Genomic DNA, 23,130 nt, shown 5'->3' with positions numbered 1-23,130 from the left:
GGTAGTTAGTAAAGATGATGAATCATTTAACTTACTCAAAATATTAGAATTTGTCTTATAGAGAAAGCAAAACTTTTTGTAGATTTCTTAGAAATTTTCTTGGGGATTCACTACTAGAGCTCCAATGTATTAACTTTTTGTGTATTTTTAAGAAGAATTCTTGTATTATAAGTACAAATTTTAGGAGATAGCAATACTGAACCACAAAATTTTAATTTTCTGCTAGTTTTAAAAATAGTTCATTTACAAGAGCTTCTTTTAAAAAAATATTTTAAGTTGCAGATGGACACATACCTTTATTTTGTTTATTAAGTTGTTTTTTTTTTTTTTTTTTTCTTAATGTGGTGCTGGTGATGGAGCCCAGTGCCTTATGCATGCTAGGCAAGTGCTCTATCACTGAGCCACAACCCCAGCCCTCATAAGAGCTTCTTTTTTCTGCTCCTGTTTTAAACATTTCCACATCATTAACTACTGAATGTGTAAAGTTTCATTCTGTGCTATTATGTTGTATAATTCTCATTCAGAATAAGACACATTTATTACTGCTCTCTTTTGAGACCTGTCCATTTGGAAGGAGAAGGCTAGATCTTGGCTTTGATTTTGTAGTGATTAACAGATTTTTAAAAACATCAATTATTTCTGAAGAAAACAGCTCCTCCATGTAGTGAGATAAATAGAAATGTTCCCCAGTGCCATAATTTCCTTTTGGTACTGGGAACACAGTGTGATCTGGGGAATTGAAATAGGATGCAGTAACTTTTATCCCAAACTCACAAGTTCCTTTCCAAAACCAAGACCACTAAGCACTATCTCAGTAGTTGGTAAACATAATTTTTCTAGCTGTTACTATCACCCTTGATGAAATGAAGAATATTGTTAATAACTATATTTTTTTTTACATTCCTTAATACTCAGATGGAGATTGAGTTCAAATATTCAGTGTCAACCTCGGCTATCTCCAAATCATCCTTTTAGAAATCTGTGGGAAAACACTGAGTGTCTATTTTTTTTTTTTTAGCCACACACCCCCTCCCCCACCATGTGCCTTGAGAATAGATCTTTGCATGAAAGCCAGGGTATCACAATTTTTGCCATATCGACCTAATTAAAGTTATAGTCCAAATCCTGCTTAAATATAGCTTAAACTAGCCAGGGGTACTAGAGAGAGAGAGAGAGATTTGAATGTCCAGTCTTGGAAAGGGAGATAATTTGCTGAATAACAGTGTTTAGTTACATAGATGTAAGCCTCATAGAGAGACAGAGAGAGAGAGAGAGTCTCAAGCAAGGTATGCTGCTAATTATATATAGATCTTAAATGATTGTGACTTATTATTAATAAATAATTAGCAATTAATGTTATTATAGTATTAAATAATTAGTCTTATGTTTGCTTTTCCAAAATTTAAAATTACTAAGACCCCTTAAATTAATGGAGATATTAATTAGAATTTGTGCTTTATTTGTTGCTTGAAAACTTTGTAGCTGAGGATTTTTTAAATGAATAATTCAGATGCTGCCACAGGTTATTTACCATTTTTCTTTTATTAAAATCTTTATGCTTTGATATTTTAAAATAGACGTTTTCATTTAGGGTGTGGAGGAGATCTTAAGCCTCTTCATTTTTCAACTGAGGAAACTTAAGTTTCTAAGTGGCCCTGAGCCTGGGCAGGGTTGGCCAACAGGGAATTGAGGACATAGATTGGAGTCTGATCACTTGGCCTCTAGCTCAGTTTCATCCCACAGTAACAAAAGCAGATTCTAGGGACATTTATAAAATGATAGAGCATTTCTAAGGAACAGGAAATTCTTTGTGAACTTATATTTTTAACTCAGGAAATATTTATAGGGCATAGAGTTAAAGAGTGCCGAAAGGATCAGATAAAGGTATGCACTGCCTCAGCATACATGTTAGGCAACATCAGTGACAAGATTGAACCAATTAGGAGGGAGAGGAACTCAAGCCATCAAATTTGGTTTACTATTTTAAAAAGGAAAAAAAAAAACAAAACATTATATGTGGGGCGTGTGTCTTTCCTTACAGTTAGTGGTGATTAGGGAAAGTCGTAGCTCTAAGAACCCTTGGAGATGAAGGATGGTTTTCCTCAAGGGAAGAGTGCCAGCTGCACCACACTTTTAGCAATTGTCCCCAACCTCCCACCCCTCACAGCCTCACTCACTGATTCCCAAAGCAAGACCGATGATGAAAACAAACTCAGGCTCCCTTGTTTCTGGCCAGAACTCACCAAGCTCCAGCTTGCCTTCCACCCTGCTTCCTTTGGTCCTACCCACTCCCCGCCAGCTAAAGAGATAATTAGATGGGCAATCACTTTAAATGGTAAGGAAACAATTTTGAAAGAGAGGTGTATTAAAATCAAGGAAAAATAAATGTTTTCATAATGAAGCAATTAGCATGATAGTTAAATTATACTAAACGGCTAGAAAGCGAGCACAAATAGAGTCTACCCTGGCATGCTATTTTTCCACAATTGTCCTGAGAATAGAAATGGCAAGTGACCGCTTCTGACAAATGAAAGCCATCTGCAAATGGCACAAATGATTTCTTTCAGCACGACTGAAAGGCAAACCCTTGGAGCTAGTCACCTTTTAATCTGTGGATATGCTAGCAAGTGGCAAATGACCATTCTATTGGGAACTGATTCCCAAGTGAAAAATACCACAGTGCTTCTTCTTTAATTAACAGCCTTTTCACATTGCTAGCACATTAAAGCCATCCCGAAGAACACCCGTGCGTATATAATCAATGTCACAGCGTCTCTGCCTAAACGAATAATAAATGTTCAGGCTCTACACTAAGTGAAAACCTGTTCTCCAAGACTTTCACCTTCATAAAGATGGGCTTATAAAAATCTAAAAAGGAAAAAATTGGAATGTGGTCTCATGAGGATAAAAAGGCTAGTGTTAATAATTAACAAGGAGAGTGAAGTGGAGTCAAATTAGCCATAATAGAGCCCAGAGTGACTGGCAAAGTCACCTCTCATTATCAAAAAACTCATTAAGAAATGAAGAGGTGGAAATCCCGCTGGGTTATTCTCACACTTAGGCTGTATCAGAGATTATTTTTCAGATTTCTTTCAAATGAAGAACTGTTAGGTCACCGTATTGTATATTAGGTTAATCTTCAAGCTTTGAAATATGGAGGGCTGACACCTACACGTTATCCCACCTCCAGTGCTTAAATGAGCTGTGCATCAGAAACTCACGGATGGGTGTTTATAGATACCTCTGTGTATACATATACTGGGGACAGTGCAGAAAGGCGTAGCTTTCAGATAATGGCGAGACTTCGCACCAGCAGAATGTTATAGATAGGAACTTTTACAAATCATGGCATGACCAGCAAAATGTGAAAATGTATTTAACTTTCATCATCAAACGTGATTGAATTCAAAATTGTACATTTGAATTTGTTTTACCGATCAGAATAAGACAGAAAAGCCACAAAGCACTAGCCTTTTCTCCTCAATTGAATTCCATAATACAACTCATTTCTTTACTACTTATAGACATTTGATTCAATTTAAATCTGCTTTTTTAATTTTCTTTGGGTTTAGTGGCTGAAAGATAATAATCACTAAAATGCCTCTGTGTCTTTCACAGTACATTTACAACTTCTGAAGACCATGGGCATCAAGAACCCCACACTTGAGAGCTGTTGATATTTTATACAACTGTGCTCAGTTGTTCCCATTAAAGGAGTTAGGTATTGTAGGGCATAACCCCAAAGATCGGAAGACAATGTATAGATGTAGTGAAATTACTGATTTTTGCATCCAGCTTTAAAATTAAATAATATTATAAAAGGCAATATGAGAACTTCTATACTATGAGATTTCTTTATCTTCACCCTAAACATTGGTTAAAATTTATATTGACTTCTTCCTAAATCAATCCCATAAGAAACAGGTGCTGAATGCCAACAATTTACAAATCCCAGGCACCTTGCAGACACATGGGTAAATAAGAAATTGTCTGCCCTTGCAAGTCATAAAATCTATGGAAGATACAAACATGCCCCTGACTATAGTGCATTTGATCGTACATGTAGTGTGTAAGTCAATGTGTATAGCATCCTATGAAGTTTTTCATCAGAGTTTTAAGCATGGATTTGTTGCATTTGAATTTATCATAGTATAGTTTTTATAAGAAACTATACTATCTGCTCTCTCATCCCTTATCATTTATTCTCCCTAGATATTCATATATGTGTGTATATATATATATATGTGTGTGTGTGTGTGTGTGTATGTGTGTGTGTGTATATATATATATATATATATATATATATATATATATATATATATATTAATCTATGCATTTTAAACAAGGCCCCTAAAGGAAAAAGGAGAGCTGGATGAGATTTTAGGAGGTTACTCTGGTAATTAAAGTATACATTAAATGGTACTAAACTATATAAAATTACCTATCAAATTTTTCATTAAAGGAAATATAAAATCCCATGTGTTTTCTATTCTGCTTAAAATTAATGTGTTGCTTTCAGTTTCCTTATGAGGTGGATTTTTATTGATATATGCAACAAACACACATTTATTGAGTGCCTATTTAATGTGCCAGATTCTTGGCTAGGTGCTATTCCTGGATCTCAGGGGGTTTTGTTTGGTTTTATGAGTGTTTCCTTTTTCATACTGCTTTTCTAACTACTGTTCTCCTTTCTCCTGAAACCCATATTTATATTTCCTATGACAGGTATCTGTCTTCATTATATGCATTTTTCCAATGTGGAAGGGAACTGATTAACTTACACTCCGTACTTGCCTTGCTCGGGGTTGATACAATTCATAATCCTTTGAATAATCCTTATTGATGGCAAAGTCAATTGATTTTATTATTTGTTTTTATTTGTTCTGTTTTGCTGGTCATGAATTACTCATTTCCTTCTAAAATATCTAATTAGAATTCTAGGAGGAAAAAGCCATTCTTACTAGTAATCCACAAATGCTAACTAATTGGAAAAGGGAAAAGTAACATAAAACTGGGTTGTATGGGTTCAAAAGTCAGTAGTGTACTTTTACCCTTAAAAGAATGCATGAATTCTTTTGATTATTCATTTTAACCAGTGATTGTTGTCTTAAGTAATAGTTATTAATTAGATCATAATTTAAAACCTCACTATTAAAAACCCATGACAAATACTTTTGTAAATCTAAATAATCAACACTGATTTCTTAATTATTGGTACTGTCCAAAATAATTGGGCCCATCTGCATCCAAAATTTAGCTTTATTTAAGCCTTTTCTTTCTGTTATTTTTAATTGTATCATAAGGTCTGATGTCACTGATGCTTCATTATTTTCTGAAGAGGTATTGGAAACGCAGAATCTTTGGGGAGAAAGAAATGGTTATTTTGATTAGCAAAGTAGGTGCTGATCTTCCACCTATATTGTAACTACATTTTGAGGCTCCAGAGCAATTTTACTCCCACACGTCAGGTATAGTGTCAGAAGTGTTCTTGGATGAGGCCACACTGGGAATTTGCCTCTTCCAATGCATTATTGCAATGGGGGCCTTTAAAGGCTTAATTTAGAAAAGTGACAGTCCCAAATCCTAACCCATCGTTATTAAACCAGCTGGAGAAGATGGAAGCACTCATTCTGGTGCCTCAGGCAACATATTAAGAGGGTTTTTTGTCAGTGTCTGGTAGGAGTAGGGTGCAAACTGACATATGGGCAGCTAAGAAAAAGAGCATGCATTTACACAGACAGGCATAGCACAGTGTGTGTTTCTGTAGCCTTGCCTTTTGAAGCCAAATGGTCTCTTTCCTTTCTTTCCCCCACCCATGTGTATTTTTCATTTATTTCCCCCTTACCCCTCCCCTCTTTCCTTTCTCTCTCCATCTCTCTGTCTACTCCTTTCTTTCTCTCTGATTATCAAAGAAATAATGCTGTCAACTTTCTAAAACTTTCAAATGTGGATTCGTGAGTTAATTTGTTAAAAAGTAAAAAGGGACTCTCAGCTGAAATATGAGCCAACTTTTGACCAGAATTAAATATTAGTTGTAGTTCATAAGAAATAATCTCCATTTTCTCCATATTCTAAATAAACATTGTCATTGACAGTACATGAGTGACCAGAGAACCTCCTTTTGCCACATTCATTAAGAGACCTAAAATAAGCAATCTTTGTATCCAATAGAATTTTTAGCAGTCTGAGAAATCATAGAATTTCTCACAACAGTATTACTCAGTGTATTTTTGTTAAATATAAGGGCCTATTCAGATATCAGTAGGTTCTATAGTTGCCATTTAATACAATCTTCTGAGTTAGAGTTAGCTTCATGTTGTACTCAAATAGTCATTCACCCAACAATCATTTAAACACTTGCTCTGAGCCAGGGGCTTGGCTGGGTTCTGAGAATATAGACAGGATCCCTGCCTCAAGGACCTTGTATCCTCTAGGAGGAAAGACAGATGTCAACAAATACAGAAGCCACTTGAATAACAAGGACTATAGTGGAAGCCTGTGCAGGGTAGGAAATAAATGAAGGAAACCAGTAACTGGGCAGGGGGGATGGCAGATTGAAGCATTTCTGAGAGGATTTAAGGATTTGAACTGAATCATGAATGTTTTTATTTCTGTACCACAGGAAGTAGGGGAGTCAGGCAACAGAAATGAGTGAGAGAGGAAATCCTAAGATAGATCTTGGAGCGCTTTCCTACCATGTCAAGGCTCTTGGAGCCCATTATGGTGACCCACTGAATGGTTATAGTCTTTACAAGTGGCATTATCAGTTTTATATTTTAGCAAAACCCTCTGCTTGAGATTTTGAGAAGATGGATTGGTAGAGGAAAAGTTTGAAGCCCAAAGTCCAGTTAGAAGATCATTGCATGAGTCAAAACAGGAGACAAGAGGACTAGAGTAGTGCAGTAGTGGTGGTGACAAAGAGAGGGAGAGGACATGGTAGAGATATGAAGGCACAAGATGCTCAGGTCTTGATTGCTAATTGAATATAGGACACAAGGGAAAGGCTTGTGGTACCAACCTCCATGTTCTTCTATACTGCTCAGGTAGAAAATCTTTATTTTTACTCTGAGGATGGGAATTGAAGAAGAGAAGTTGATTTTTTTTTAATAAGACAGTGAATCCAGTATTTATCCAAATGTATCAAAAAAGCACTCTTGCTGGAAATACCTACGAGTCAACTCCTGATTAGTCTTAGAACCACTGTAACATCTGAAAACAACGTGGAGTTTAATTCTTTTTATATACTTATTCATTTTAAGAAAAAAAATATAATTTCACTACCAATCCACCAAACTTCTTAAAGGTGTAATATAGTAGCTTTTGAATTCATGAAAAGCAATGCTCATTTGTCAATATAATAATTTGTTACGTAAACATGGGCTTTGGTCTTGGTGTAGTTAAAAATAATGACAATACCTATCAAGATGGAGAGCCAAAGGTTCTTTTTTTTTTTTTTTTTTAGTAATTGTAAGTCAAGGCTTAAGTATATAGTCTTGCAGTGTGCCAACATAAAACTTCCCAGCTTTTTGTGAAGATTGTATTATCAGCACATTGAGTATTTCCACAGTGTTAACTTATTTTTTCCAATCATTGAATGCAATAGTTTTCTCAACTTCTTTTTTCTGTTGTATCTGAATTTTTTTCAGAATTCTAATCCTGAAAACATTTAATGCATCTAAGATACAGTGTCATGTATTTGTCATTTGCAAGATTTTTTATTACCTAAAATAATTTACTATACTTCTAGGTCTTAAAAGATATTTTAAGGCATCTTGATGTGCTGATCTTAGGCCAATAGACAGACAAATAATAGTTTAGGGTAACCTAAGTAAAGTAATGATTGTTTTAGAATCTCTAGAGTTTAACATGGGGCTTTCATATCAAATCCTTTTTCTACTGGCCAGTGACTAAATAACCTTAAGAAGGTATCCTAAACTCTCCATGCCTCAGTTTTTTATTGATAAAATTTTTTAAGTAATATTTTTTTCCTCGGAGAGTTTTTGTGATAATTAAATGAGAGAATTCACAGTACATCTTAACACTGTGCTTGGCAGCCCAAAAATGCTAAGGAAGAGGAGAGAGAAAAAAGGTTTAAGTAAATATTCAATAAATTAGATTTCTGTCTATTTTTAAATTTGCCTATCACAAGGATATAGAAATTTTGAATAAGGATTTTTATCCTTACAGTTTACCATCCTCATTTAGGTGGCATTTGGTAAAAGTAAGTGAATTTCATGATATAAAGTACCTTCTATTTCTATGATTGAATCTCCAGGAATAAATAAAGCCCTTTTCAGTGTGGAAACATCATTAAAACAGCATTAGTCATCTAAATAACACATTTATCATTAAATATGATTATTCCCACTTTAACTGGAAATTTTTTAACATCTAGATGAAACAGAAGAGATGTTTTACCCATCAAAGAAAGAGAAAAAATTTGTATTGCACATCCTCTGGATTTAGAATTATTTCCAATACTGCTTTCACTTGTCTGTAGTTGTGCAGCCTCTGACAAATTTCAGAATCACATAAATACATTGCAGTCATTTTCATATGCATGGCATGGTGGTAAATGTCATGTACTTTTCCAAAGTTTTAAAATAGTAGGTTTTTAGTATAGTTTTGCCCTAAAGAAGATACTGTGGGAAACATACATAATTGGTCGAATATTTTATAAGACAGGACTATTGAGGTTGCTAGTAATTAAATTTAGTAACTATCAGTATGTGTAGCTATCGGAATTCCTAAAAGTGAATGAGGCTGCTGAGAAACATTTTCCCCTCTTCCACCTCTAGCCACCTCATCAGAGGCACCATCACCCTATATCTTGTCTATTGCAGTAAAGAATTTAAGCTTCTCTGCCCTAGTCTTGGGCATGTAACTTCATTTTCCACACAGCAGCCAGAGAGGATATATCATGCCACTTCTCTGCTTAATAATAGCAATATAAATCTTCCCATTGCACTCAATAAAGCCCAAACTCCTCACCAAGCCATAGGATCTAGATACTTCTATGAACACTCTCCCCCTCCCTTACTCATCCTTCTAGAAGAATACTGGCTTATTCCTCCCTAAAGTTTTGTGCTAGCTTTTTCCTCCTCTTGGAAATCTCCCCTCCAAATTGTTCATGGAAACTCTTCTATTACTTAAGTTCAATGAAAAATGTTCTCTCTTCAAAAATATCTTTCCTGCCCATGGGGTATATTTTTTTAAATGAGCATATTTTCACTTTGAGAAATATTTGCAATCTCTAGCACTACTGATCAAAAAAATAACAAATTCTTTTTTTCCTGTTATTTAGCATTACTTAATATTTTCCTACAGAACCTCCACTCTTCCCAGGTGTAACTTAGGCTCATACTGGCCTAAGTTTCAATGAAATTGTATCCAATGCATAGAAAGAATCCATCTCCTGAAGGAGGTGGGTGCACTTTGGTCCAGTAGTCTTCAAAGCAAAAATCTTAAGACTTCTCCTTTTGCTTTATGTAGAAAGTCCCAAACTTCAGTTCATTAAAGGCTAATGAAAATTTGAAAACAGTGTGTCTGATGTGCTGTTTTTAAATCCAGATGTGTAGGGAAAGAGGAGGTACTGGGAAATGAAATTAATCAAATTATTTGTTATATTGTGTGCATGTATGAATATGAATCTCTGCATCATGTATAATTATAATGCACCCCAAAAATTTTTAAAAAAAAACGATAACTCTTGCCTAGAATGGGAGAGGACCTGAGTTCAATGCTTAGCACTGCCAAAACTTCATTGTTTTAAAAAAATACATATGTGCAAAATTGGATGAATAAAAATGAAAATCCACAAATCATTAAAAAGTTCATGGATCAGAATAGATAACTCACAGGCCACAGTCACCTTCCTAGTGAATGAAGCAAGTGTAGCTCTTAGAAATAATGAAATTGGCTTCAAAGAATTGGACAGATTTAGCACTTCTGTGATATGCAGCCTAGCACACGGATTCCCTCTGCTTAATTGCTGCACTTACACGTGTCAGGACCTTCTGGGGAGCCAGCAGCGCCCTGGAATATCCAGTAAGCGGTCATGTGCCTATGTGTTAAAACTCTTAGAAAGTACAAACATACCACCTGCCAGGGACATTTTTATAGAACTGTAATCTGTTTTTTTTGTTTTGACAGCCATGTATGAAAGGCTAAGAATACTTTTGGGTCAATTTCCATGATATGATATTCAATATTGAGAGAGAAATTATTATTTCTATGTTATCTATCAGTTCTCCTGGATCAGACTCTTGTTTTATCCCTATTTTTCCAAATGGCTAATACTCTTCCTCTGAAAAGCACTGTTTCTGTTTGGCTATTTCAGCACTTTTATGTAATGGAAAATTTCACAAACACTTGCAAGAGATCTTTGTGCCCTTGGTTGTCCGCTACGTGGATCTCATGGAGTCCTCCATCGCCCAATCAATTCACAGAGGTTTTGAGCAAGAGACATGGCAGCCTGTCAAGTAGGTATCTTACCTAGTGTCCACAGAGCCTCTGCCTCTCAAGCCTGACCTTATGACTTTACACATGGCCATCTGTAGTTATTGCTTATGGTGGTCCCTTCCCACGTTGTTTGTTTCTTTACAGGAATATCGCCAACAGTCTTCCCAATGTAGCTCTTCCAAAAGTTCCAAGTCTGCCTCTTAATCTTCCACAGATTCCTAGCCTTTCTACTCCTTCGTGGATGGCTTCTTTATATGAGTCCACGTGTGTATCCCTCACTTATTTCCTGGTGGTGTGTGTTAGCTACTGCATGGCCTGGGCTGTGTTTGTGCAGATGTGTTTAGATTGCATGGCATTTATCATCGTTAGTTGAAGAATACTATAGTTTTGGTTTTATTTGTTTGAGTCTTTTAAGCTATTGAGCTAAGCTTAGCATATCGATGATAAATGATGCAAGTTGAAAAATGCAAAACCACACTGGTTTGATGTAATTCACATGTGATCTACAGAACAGGGGTCATTTTGTGATCCAGTTTTGTCAACTCTTCCCTAAGTTTTTAGGGATAGAACCAAATCCTCCTTGTATAGACAGTGTGATAAGTATATTTTAAGGGTACTTAGGTTTAGCTTTCTTATTGCCCACATATTTATCTTGTGCATGTAGAAAGCCATTATAAAAATGTTTTCAAGAATATATTTTTGGTCTTGGGTTGTGGCTCTGTGGTAGAGCACTTGCCTAGCATGTGTGAGACATTGGGTTCAATTCTCAGCACCACATAAACACAAATAAATAAAAGTTATTGTGTTTATCTACAACTAAAAAATATTTTAAAAAATAATATAATCTTTTCTGTTTATCTTAGTCTGAATGTTAAAATAACATTATTGCACCTTGCAGGGAATTCCTTTATTTCCAAGCAGTGGGAAGTTCTCCTTTTGTTCCTTTAATGTATTAGTTGGCACACATTGTTATTTTAAAATTCTTTATACCATTAAAAAGCCATATTTTTATTTCCACATGGTGATAAGCCTACCTGTTGCAATTCAGTAACTAAGAGTTATTAAAGTAAAGTTATTGGCTTTGAAATTGATCAGGTCTGAATTTAGATCTTAGGTTCTTAATCATAAATCTTTCTTAGCCTCACTTTCTCAACTCTAAAATGGTTATGGCACCTAATTCAAAGATATTTTTGTAGAGATTGGAAAAAAACTGTAGGGAAATTCCTGCATGTCCTAGGCTTTCAATAAATGATGATTATAATTGGCACATCCTAAGTACCTAGTAAATAATTATTACTACTACTACATATTATTATTATAACTATCACCAGTCCTTCTCATTTTCAGTTATAACTGTAAAGGTTTAAAAACTATGAGCCTTACAGCAAGCAAATGAACTAAGTAACTAGTTCACAAATATAAAAATCTCAAGTAGGCAGTAACATCTTTTGCCCAAGATATCACATGAAGTCAGAAAGAATAAATATTAGAAGAAGAAAAATAATTTCCATTTATCGAGAGCTTACTGTGTTCATGGGACAGTGCCATGTTCTTTACCTACAACTCTATAAGGTAAGTGCCATTATCTCCATTTTACAGTTAAGAAACTCTAGTCACAAAGACATTAAGAAAGAAAACTTGCCCAATGTCTCACATAAGCAAATGACAGGCAAAATTTGAAGTCAGTTTGCTTGATTACAAAGCCCTTATTTTTATTCAATATTTTTCTGCTTTCAGAAAACAGATTGTTTAAAAAGTTATTAGCTTTCTCTCTATCCCACCACGAACTGTCAACTCTATACCCATACTAGTAAACATAGACAAGAAAACACAGGGAAAGACCAAGAAAGAGAACAGCTTGCAAAACAACTTGGCAATATTTCTCCAAGTTAAACATCACCACTGGACTTATATTGCCAGGATATTATTTTACATGTGAATCTTTCTCTTATAGGCAAATGCTTTGGGCCATTGTAGTATATAGAGCAGTGTGTGTGCGTGTGCGCTCAGGAATTAACTGCAAAGTGTAATGAACCTTTCTAAGTGTATGAGTTTTGGTACTTCTTTATGCTGTTGTATAATTTAATTCTTCTTCCTCATTCTTCATCAATTTCACACCTTGATTTTGACCAAGAACACTATTGTGGAGGGTAATCTATAAAATTTAGTTTTTTTCTTATTGCCATTTTTTTTTTAGCTTTGAGGTTTATGTGAACCATGAATCCCTTATTAATAAAGACCCCGTTTTAAAATGCTAAGAATCTCAGGAGAGGAATTATGACAAATTGAGGCTTTATAAATACTTTTTCTCTCCATGTTCTAGGCAAATTTTAAAAAATATGTTCTACAAATCAATCACTATTGTTTTTACCTACCAAGATTATCAACGTTAGGTTCTTTGTTATGATGTCCAGAATTCTCATAATGTTATGATGTCATTGCAGTTGGCTTTTTGTTGTTTTATTGTAAAATTTAAAATAAGAAGAAATATTTCCATTTCATGTAAAATATTAAAGATATAACTCCTGATTTAGATAAATTTATATACATATTTATATAATGTATAAATTTATATAATAAATAAGCATTTATTTATCTTTTTTATATTTTATAAAATCTTCATCCCCAGTCTGGAGTACATGTAGTTCAGTGGTAGAGACAACCTGACACGTGCAAGGCCCAGGGTTTGCTCTCCAACACCACAAAAATAAATAAAGAAACAAAAGCAAATATGGGTTTGAAGAGACAGACCTACCTAGTAGCACATGACTCATGCTGAGGAGCTCCTTTAAAGAAAAAAAAATTGATGTTCTTCCACATCTTTTTATATATAAAATCTTCATTTTCGGTGTTTTTGCTTTAGAAATGAATACCAGTAAGGTAAATTTCCTGCAGGCATATTTAGGAGAGCTCTTGGAGTCCATTATTCATATTTGAATTATTTAATCTGTTAATAATACCTTTAGGAATAGGTCACTGATTAGAAATAATTTAAAAAGAAAAGCTCTGAATAAATTGCAGGTTACAGGTACCAACTCCAGAGAAAGCCTATTTGCATTTCTTCATCTATCTATTTAATTATAACAAACACTTGTTATCTTAATTACATTCCCAATTAAGCACATTGTCCAAAATCTTGCCAAAGCATAAACAGAAGAAAAATATCCATATTTTCTTCAAAGATTTAATTGTCATGAAGAAATTTTTAATAGCAATCTGCTTTTACTGCTCAAGATTTTGCTTTGGTGGTGATTTATGTTGTCAAATAATATGCATATTTCAAGTTTCATTTCTCCAAAGTAAGAAAATATAAGAAGCAGATTTGTTGCTTCACTGATTATATCCAATTAAAACAGAGCTCCTTTAATCTACCAAACTGTACACTATAGACACATAGGGATTTTGCTTTTTTCCCTTATATTTATTGTGCATACGCTAAAAGGAAAAGTAAACGTCAGGTCTAATTCAAACATTTTGCACACCAGCATCGTCATGTATTATCTGGTTCTTTTATTTAATGGTCCACTTGGTCCATATTCAGGTGAGGAGACTTTAGGTGAGTAAAGTTCTGTGCACTGTTTTACTATGATTAGTCCCTTGAGAACTTAACTCTGAGGACAGCTTGGCTGGACCAGGAGATCACAGAAATTGCCATCAGCATGGGAGGGGGAAAGCAATGGAGCTGAGACACTGCCAGGGTACAGGGCAGAAACATAGCTTTTAATTAGCTAGAGCAAGAGGTGATTTCTCTAAACTCGCTAATTAAGATATGTTTAGCAAAATAATATGATTATTTAAAATCGCTTTATTTTTCATAAAAGTTTTCCACTGTGCCCTTATAATAAATGAGTTTATTTCTTCTGTTTTCTTTTGCAAAGTGAAAATATAAATTTTAGTTTAGTATCTGTGAAGCAACGGTTAGAAAGCTAAGGACAAATGAATCAGCAGCTTTTTTGTTTCTCTTTGTTCTCTTTACAGTTCAGTTTCATTATGTTTTAATGTAGGAGTATTTTACTTCCAAAACATCTCTCTCCCTATTAACCTATACTTACATAATGGAAAGTGCCAGCATTATCATTTGCCCAAATATTATATGAACTCCTCTAAAAATACCTTCATGAGTGGTGTGAAAATACAGTCCCTTAGAATAATTTTACCATAGTAGTGAATGTAGAACATATTTTGGCTCCACAGTTGGACATAAGGACTTGAAATGCATGAATCTGCTCTGACTTCAGAGCACCCTGAATGTCTTTTCTCTGTTAAACCACGTTGACTAAGGTAGATTCTAATTATGAGCTAAAATAGTCACAAAGCACTTCAAAATGAAAATAAAGGTTTGCTTCCTTACCTGGCCTGTCATTTTATTTTCAGTACCTGTTTCATTTCTACCTGTAATGGAGAGATAGTCTAAGGTGTGTGCTATACACCTATAGACAGAAGCCATAAGATAGGCACATGTGCAGGACTAAAGAATAAAGCCAAAGATGCTGTCATATGAATTTCTTGCATAAAATATACTTTTTAGAATTTCTAGGAAAAAAATATTTGTGTATTTATCCTACAGATTGGTAAAGAATCTTAAAAATGTTGTTCTTATATATACACAATTTATTTCCTTTCCCTAGTTAGCTATCCTTATCCTCCTATCCTTTTTTTTTAATCTTCCTACTGTATTTATTTATAGTTTATTCTCCTTACCTTATTAAAAATTAGGAAGAATTAGAAGGCTGGACAAAGAAATATAGGGTCACTGGATATTTTATGTGGTACTTTTTTGCTAACAGCAATAGATACAGAATGGAAAACAACAAATTGTTGGTCCACATAGTTAATGTTGGAAGTGCATGGATGTTCTTCATTTCTCCCTTTTTTTTTTTTTTCTAGCAATGGCTCAGCAACATCAGAAGACCTTTTTTGGAAACTTGATGCACTGCAAATGTTTGTCTTTGATCTACACTGGCCAGAACAAGAATTTGCCCACCATTTAGAGCAAAGACTTAAACTAATGGCCAGTGATATGATAGAGGCCTGTGTCAAAAGGTAGACATGTATTTTCAAGTTGCTGCTTAATGTGCTAGCACCCAAGTACCTGTTATATGATTGTCATATGAAAGAATTCAACATATACTGCTATTTCCAAAATTTCATGGGCCTTAGTTTCCTTGACCTAAATTCTGGAAACCCATGTAATTGACTAAATTGACCTGACGCTTTTTTTTTTTTTTCAGGTCTCCCATCCATTGTCCTAATCAGTAGCACCCATAACACATGAATCATTTTTGTTATTCTTATTATCTCTCTGGGAATACTGTACTTTAAATTAATTCCCAAGGTAATATCTTGTAAGACATATGGAAAAGGTCTGTTGAGTTCTTAATGCATTATGTACTTTGTCTGTGTACTGTGAAATGGCATGGCAAACTTAAAATATGATCAGCACCATCATTTTTTCTGGGATTGCTCAATGTTTTCGGGTATTCTCTGACCACACCAGATGAATGTCATGTATCTGCTTACATTCTTTAGCATTTAACCAGAAATAAGTCATTGGTCTTTGGATTCTTCCAAATTTGCTTTCATTTTTTTAGAAGTTTCTGCAAAATCAGCATTGCATTCTAATTGGGTGAATATTATTTTTTCCATTGCCCTTGTTTAGGATATGTTCAAGATATGTTCAAGAATGCTGTAGGGCAGCATATTGGAATAACAGTCAAACACTGGTTGGAGCAATTAAATATTCCTGAATTCATTAAATCAAGAAAAAATCTTGTCTTGTTTAATGGCTATGGATTAAATTAAGGAAATGCCATTGATTAAATTATTTCATATTTTTAAATTATCTGTGATTCTGATGCCTCAAATCTGTAGATAGTCTTTGGATACTTTAGCAAAATCAAAATTTTCTATTATTCAGTTTATTCCCCAAACCCACCTGCAACTTCAAGTGTTTAAAAAAGAATTTAAGTGACATAAAAGAATTATGTGTTCTCTGTTGTACATCTTATAGTCCAGACTTGCACATTTTTTAATTTGGTGAGCCCTCACATAGAGGATTTATTATACTTGAAGGCAGAGAAGTAAATGATTTTTCTACTTGGAAATTAATTCAGGCAGTTAAGTGAATGTATGAGTTTTTTTCCATTAAGTGGGATACATTAGATATAACAAAGAGCTTCATTTGAGTAGCAATATTGAACCCATAAAGTTGACAGCCAAATACCACTTGGTAAAGCACATTTTAAAAGGTTGTTCTTACATGTAACATTGCTGTCTGACCTTTTATTTGAGACACCTGAAAAGCACATCCCACCTCCTCCACCAGGTCCCAAGCTCTGTCACACGGCTCCCTCCTTATTTGCATGTTTTAAATTATCATCTTATAGTGTTGATTTCACATTAACAAACTAGGTCGGACATATGTCAGAATTTCTTACTCTGAATTCATGTTTTAATAACTAGAACAAGAACTGCATTTGAACTCAAGCTACAGAAGGCAAGCAAAACAACCGACTTGCGCATTCCAGCCTCTGTGTGCACAATGTTCAATGTATTAGTCGATGCCAAAAAACAAAGCACCAAACTCTGTGCCCTGGATGGAGGACAAGAGGTAAGCAGAGTGTGTGATTCACGTGAGACTGCAGCACAGGGAGTCCTGGCAGGAGGGTCCTTGGCTCAGGTCACCTCCTCCTGCTTTATATAAATGTTGCCTAAAATTTTACAAGTGGCCATTGGATTTCAGATATGCAGTTTTAGGTGTTTTGTATTTACATAAACCTTGCTTTTTACAAGCAAATGAGAGAGCTAAAAAGCTACCTGCTTTGTTTAAACAAATGTAGACTATCCAGAGTTTGCATCCATACAAGCAAGCCACAAAAAATAGCATATGAAACACTTTATTTACACAAGTTTTCATTTTTTAAAGATCAAGTAGAAATCCACTTAAAAAGTAGGCCTAGTTCTTATCCACATATGTTCTATTTATTTTAGTTTGATTTATAATTTGTTTGGTTTTTAATTCACAAATACAATTTCATCTTACGCCATGATTTGTTTTGGTTGTGAGTAGTGATTGGGTTAAAATTATTTATTTTTCTTATATTATTTGTTTAAGTTGACATTTTGTTGCTTTTTTCCCCATTATAATTATTTTTCCATCATTTCTTTATTCTTCCCATATGTTCTCTTTCTTCATCATTTTTTTTCACCCATGGCATGATCCAGGTTGGTAGTCAATGGGTAAGTCTCTCTCATTTTTTTTTTTTTTTTAGGAAAAGCACATTCATTTTCATTTTAATTGTTATTTTTTAGAATTGTAAATTTTTATGTTTATATTTTAAAATTAAAATAATATAATTAATTACATTTTCCGGGTTTTTACTTCTGTGTGTGTATACAAGGTTAACAGCTTACTGTAATCTAAAAATAGCCCAAAGACAAATTAAAATACATGTAAATACTTAACACCTTAAATAATATCAAGGAAAATGTTTCTTGCCTATTAGGGCTGCAGAATCTAAAAATTACCCTTACATTTTTTAAAGATAAAATATTTAAAGCAAAATGAACTTGCCTTTCTTTCAGTGAAAATCTAAATAAATTTAGATGCAGAGTGACTATTAACAGTTTCATGCATATATTTATAGTATATATTTTCATAGATAACAGAAGAATTTACAGTTTGAAACTTTATATGATATATAGCATATTTCAGGAGAACCCCTAAATACTACTATCAGGAAGATATACCCAAAGTCGTTTCATTACTGATGAACTCAATTGTGGATGTCAGGTTCAAGTCCACGAGTAACAACTCACTCTCAAACTCAAGAAATACAGGCACACAGGTGACAAGCACTGTTCTCTGGTTAAATGATTCTTATAATCAACAAAGGTAGTGGAGAGACTTTTGCCTTTGATGAAAGGTCATCCGCAATATCACCTAGGTTCTTATTTCCACACACACTACATGGTTTCAAAACCTTCATGCATACTGAATTGATTAAATTACATTCTTTATTTTGTTGTTGTTGTTGTTAGTCAAGATGTTTTAATGTCCTATGAACCGGTTAAATCTTGTAAGTCTTACAGCTGACACCTGGATGTCAAAGGCAGGGCCATCTTTACTAAGCTGACAGTTTTCATCCAAGCAAAATGTGTTAGCTAATTGTGAAAGTAGATAAGAAAGCACACTATTTGTAAGTTTCATACTTACTAACTCCGATATTGACATTAGCTATTTGCCCATAGTTTATATTTGCGTGTACATACTCATAGTTCATTCTTTGAGCAATTCGGTAATGAAAATGTATTTCTAATACCATTTTGTATAGCCTTACGAATATAAGTGACTGGCACACAAGTGTTGTAGAATGTTCAGTAATTATCATTCTCTGATCATTTACAAACGATTTATTATCTCTAATTATATGAATGAGTAGGCAGCTGGCTTAGATACCTATGGCTCTAATCACCCTTCATGTTTTTCAGTACCTAAATGTGAGCTTTTGTCTACCTGAGTATATTGTCTTAAGTCTCTTCATAAGCCCATTCTTTTCTCATCCTGATTATAGAATCATCTTGCTTCTTCCCATGAACACTGGGTTTATTCATTGGTTCTTATTTCCATACACACTACAGTACCTGGAACATAATAGGCACTTAGTAAATATTTATTGAATGTATGAACAGACTGCATTGTTGTCACTGCTTTGAAAATCCTCCCCTGTAAGAAACAACTCACTCTCAAACTTAATAAGAAAAACAGGCACACACGTGACAAGCACTGTTCTCTGGTCAAATGATTCTTTACATTAATAGGTGGATGGTTTTGAGGAGTAATCTACTGTTTATTATGTCTGCACCTGTACCTTCTCACCAGAGACAATTAGTTCCCCACAACTTTCACACAATTAATATAGTTCAAAATGTGCAGGTGTAAAACCCATTAGCAACCCTGAAAAGTGGTAAACAAGAATTTCAGTGCAAAAAAAAATGAAAAAAGGATTATATAATTTATTTTATTTTTTATCTTCAGTAAATATACTCACCTAATTGCACAGGCTTTCCCTCTCTATTTGTGCTAAGTTTTGAAATTGTGGCACTAGATACTTAGCCAATTTGGGACCTGGTAAAAATATATACTACATAGTTGAACCTAGCAGAGATCGTTTCTAAATTAAAAAGAAATTACCTCTCTGAAGTATCTAGTAAATTTGTTCTATTGCCATTGCTGATGTAAAAGCCTTCCCTACACCTTGCCACAATGCAGCCCCTTCTCTGCTCCTAAATTACAATTCTGTTTTCTTACATGCCACGTGAGGATGCAAACATGCTCTGCCAGACTCAGAACAGGGTTTAATGGAGTGATTAGTGAGTGAATGATCTGCTCATGTGACAGCTGTGGGTAATGAGTCAGCAGTCTCAGGCCAATCCCTCAGGGACAGATGTTGAGATCACAAACCACCACCGTGTTTAGAATCCTTGTTATCCATAGCTGCAGAGAAGCAGATGACTGCATGGGTTTCAGGCACTCACCTGCTCTCCGAGTCACTTCATCCCATGGTCCAGTTGGCTGAGGATAAGAATGAGAACACATTCATGAGGCAATTCAGGGGAACAGGGGGAGCCCTGCTTTTACAGTGTTTGTTCTCAAGTAAATACTTCCATTTCTAGAACTAACAATTCAGGGCTTTCAAAAATGCTTCCCAAGAGAAGAACCAAAATCTTTTTGTAAGAAGGCTGGGTTACACTGGCATTAATTAGTTTCATTCCTTGTGTGTTTGTATGACAACAATCAGGAGAAGCAATGATATTCACCTGAGTATGGGGTGGGAGGGGGCAGTCAGAATTTCAGATGCATCTGGACTTCATTAAGAGAGGAATCCTTCTTGATTATTTTAATATAATTCAGAGTCATTTGCTAAAGAAGTAGAGTTGTAACAGTTTACTTTTGAAGGTGGATGTGGAAAGAGTTAGCTTAAGAATGAGTTGGAGTCTACCAAAGCTATGATAGATAGAATTGGCAATCCAATTTGGAATATTCTAAGAATTTTATAGGTTTTTATGGCTGGGGACAAAACTTGCTAAATATTTATAGATCATTACTATGTGTTCATATAAATGAAAAAAAAATCTGTCAGTTTTAGCTTAGGCAATGTAAATATCTTTGCTGATAAATTCTGGTTTTAGTTATTTGTAATATCTTGTCTTTGAAAGCTACCCAGCTCTCCTGATGAACGACTTTCTAACTTACTTTTTTTTTTTAACTGCATATGACATCCATGGCTGTTATGTTTGCAGAATACACAAATATACAATAGGACTTCTCAGGCCCTATCCTGACCCATGCCCCTGGCCACCTCTATCAACTGTGCAGATAGAGTATATTCTGGAAGTTCCCAACAGTTTTAATATTAGTAAAGTCAGATCTAATCAGATAAATTTACAGTAGCAGAACCCCATATTATAAAAACCTATCAAACCTCATTCTATTTGGGTTTACCCTTTGGGTAATATATTTAATATCTATATTTCCTTGTTCTTTCTTTTTTCTTTTGTATTAGTGTGTGTTTATTCTCATTCTTCCCATGTGTCCTCCTCCTTCCTTCCTCCCCCTTTCTTTTGTTTCATATTAATATATTATTTTATTTTTACTTTGAAACATATTGCCAACAGACTCTACAATCTAGAAAGAGACAATACTTAAAGTCAATTCTCAACAACAGCTTATTTCAATGCTATGTTTATATAAAGAGAAGTGTGAAAATATTAGCTCAATTTCTGAGGGTCTAAGTCATTAACCTTCTAATTCTGTACTCACCTTAGGTATCTTTTGCCTACTTAAATACCTGTGAAAAAACTGAGAATCATTTATACTCAAGTCTTTGTTGAAACTTGAGGATCATATATGATTAGAACCTTGGAAGAACTATTAAAAGATATTTTTCAAATTAGGGCTGTAGATACTAAACCCTCCCTCCCCCTTTTTGTTTATGGCTAGATCAGATAGACAAGAAAGCAACAACCCAAGAATATGTATTATTGGAGAATTTCCTGGCTCCTAGGGACCATTGATTTTCCCTGCTTTTCAACAGAGTGGGTATAAATTAATTCTTTAGTAACTTATCACTTGATTTTAAGAATTGCCAGGATTAATCCAACCAAAATTTAACATGTGGAAGCACTGTTATTTTATATCAATAGCTTGATATTTTATTACTGTTGAGTTAAAAATTAAAAAGCACAAGTCATACTGACCGTTGAGGCCAAGCCTATTTAAGAACCCATTTGGAGATCTGAGAGTCTCAATCCCTTTGTTTTGGGGACAATTTCCATGTCAGAGGGAAGTGGGGAGCTTGAAGACCATCTCCTATGTCCCTTTCCTATTCTACCCCAAAGAGGAGCCTGGGCTGGTATTTCATTTCCTCTAGGTACACAGACAAACCAGATCTGTAGCCAGAAGGATAAGAAAGGAGAGTTGACAGAGCTCATTTACATAAGCTCCTTGCCACCCAGTCAGCTGTACAGATTCAGCTGGAGCTGGAGGCCCTTTATGCAAGTGTGATTGTCGGAGCTTATCCTACCAATCATTCTAGACACTGGAGTTGTTCAGCTGGTGTCAGATGTGTTCCCGTGATATCTTGCATGACTCAGAACGTTATGGATAACTGAGGCCAGAGCAGAACTTAACTTCCAGTCAGCTTGCTGAGGCTTTTTCTTCTGCCTTTTTCTTTATACTGTCTGCTTTTCCTGTCTTCAAGCTTTTCCAAAAGCCAAAGCATTACTGCAACAGAAATTCTCCTTCTGTTTCTATTCCATTTGTCCTCTGGGGAGCATGAATGTGGGCACCTGTGAGGCTTTAGGTGAGCAAGACAAGCATCACTGGCACAATGATGGAAAAGTTCCATGTCCATATATGTAGCTGATTTCAGACCACTGTCATTATACATGCACACTCATGCTCAGAAAAAAAGAAAATAATTTAGTAGCTCCAAAATTATGCTTCCTACATTATTATTTATGCAGGTGGATGATGACCACTTAGAACTGCCAGAGCCCTTGAGCAAGCAGGGATCAGTCCTAAGTATTCCAAAGCAGGCCTAAGTTGATGTTTTGTTCTGTGTGGAAACTTTGAGACATGTTTTCAGAAGAAAAAAAAAATAGCTTTCAAAAACTTACATCTTAGGAAGCCATTCAACCAGCAGCTGTTAAGTTGGTCTAATGTTTATACTGACCTGAGTACTTTTACTCCGTGCATTATGTTAGCTGTTCCAAGAAGCCTTGAACCATCAAGATAGGGTTAGTCTTTACAAGTCACATTTTCTGTGAAGTGGCTATTGGGGACAATCTGCTGTCAGATAATGCTTCCAAAGGAAGAATTACTGTTTAAATGGATGTGCCTTCGCATGCCGTGGAAGTCCAAGTTCCTGCCAATTTAAGAAGGTAGCCCACTACTATTCTCTAAAGAAAAAAAAAAAAAGTCTTTCAGGTTTATTTAAAATACACCTTTTTTTTTCTTTTTTTGTATTTATTCCAAGGCGTCTTTTTCATGAGAAAGCTGCAATAAAACTATGGGGAGTGAGTGCCTGTTTCATTCCACCTTTTATGGCCTATTAATTTGTTACCATCTATTCACCTTTGTTGATGAAATTTTAAGTTTGCCCTTGC

The 23,130-nt window shown here is 34.8% G+C and overlaps 1 protein-coding gene across 8 annotated transcripts in view; it reads left to right on the top strand.

The window, feature by feature from the left end:
• Cadps2 (calcium dependent secretion activator 2) overlaps positions 1–23,130 on the top strand; it is a 521,519-nt gene that overhangs the window by 447,308 nt on the left and 51,081 nt on the right. For 2 of the 8 annotated variants that reach the window (XM_046422403.2, XM_046422401.2), the window contains 5 exons: positions 10,340–10,481; positions 10,606–10,725; positions 15,349–15,504; positions 16,924–17,071; positions 17,686–17,700. In XM_046422403.2, the coding sequence (XP_046278359.1) occupies positions 10,340–10,481; positions 10,606–10,725; positions 15,349–15,504; positions 16,924–17,071; positions 17,686–17,700 (581 nt within the window). The remainder of the gene's footprint in view (positions 1–10,339; positions 10,482–10,605; positions 10,726–15,348; positions 15,505–16,923; positions 17,072–17,685; positions 17,701–23,130) is intronic. The other 6 variants (XM_046422408.2, XM_046422402.2, XM_046422406.2 and 3 more) reach the window with 3 other exon arrangements.

The sequence above is a fragment of the Marmota monax genome, unplaced genomic scaffold (assembly GCF_021218885.2).
Source record: "Marmota monax isolate L192 unplaced genomic scaffold, Marmota_monax_Labrador192_F-V1.1 WCK01_AAM20220418_F8-fsc00027, whole genome shotgun sequence".
Classification (NCBI taxonomy): Eukaryota; Metazoa; Chordata; class Mammalia; order Rodentia; family Sciuridae; genus Marmota; species Marmota monax.
The sequence above is the reverse complement of the archived record's forward strand: the minus strand, read 5'-3'. Positions and strand labels throughout refer to the sequence as shown.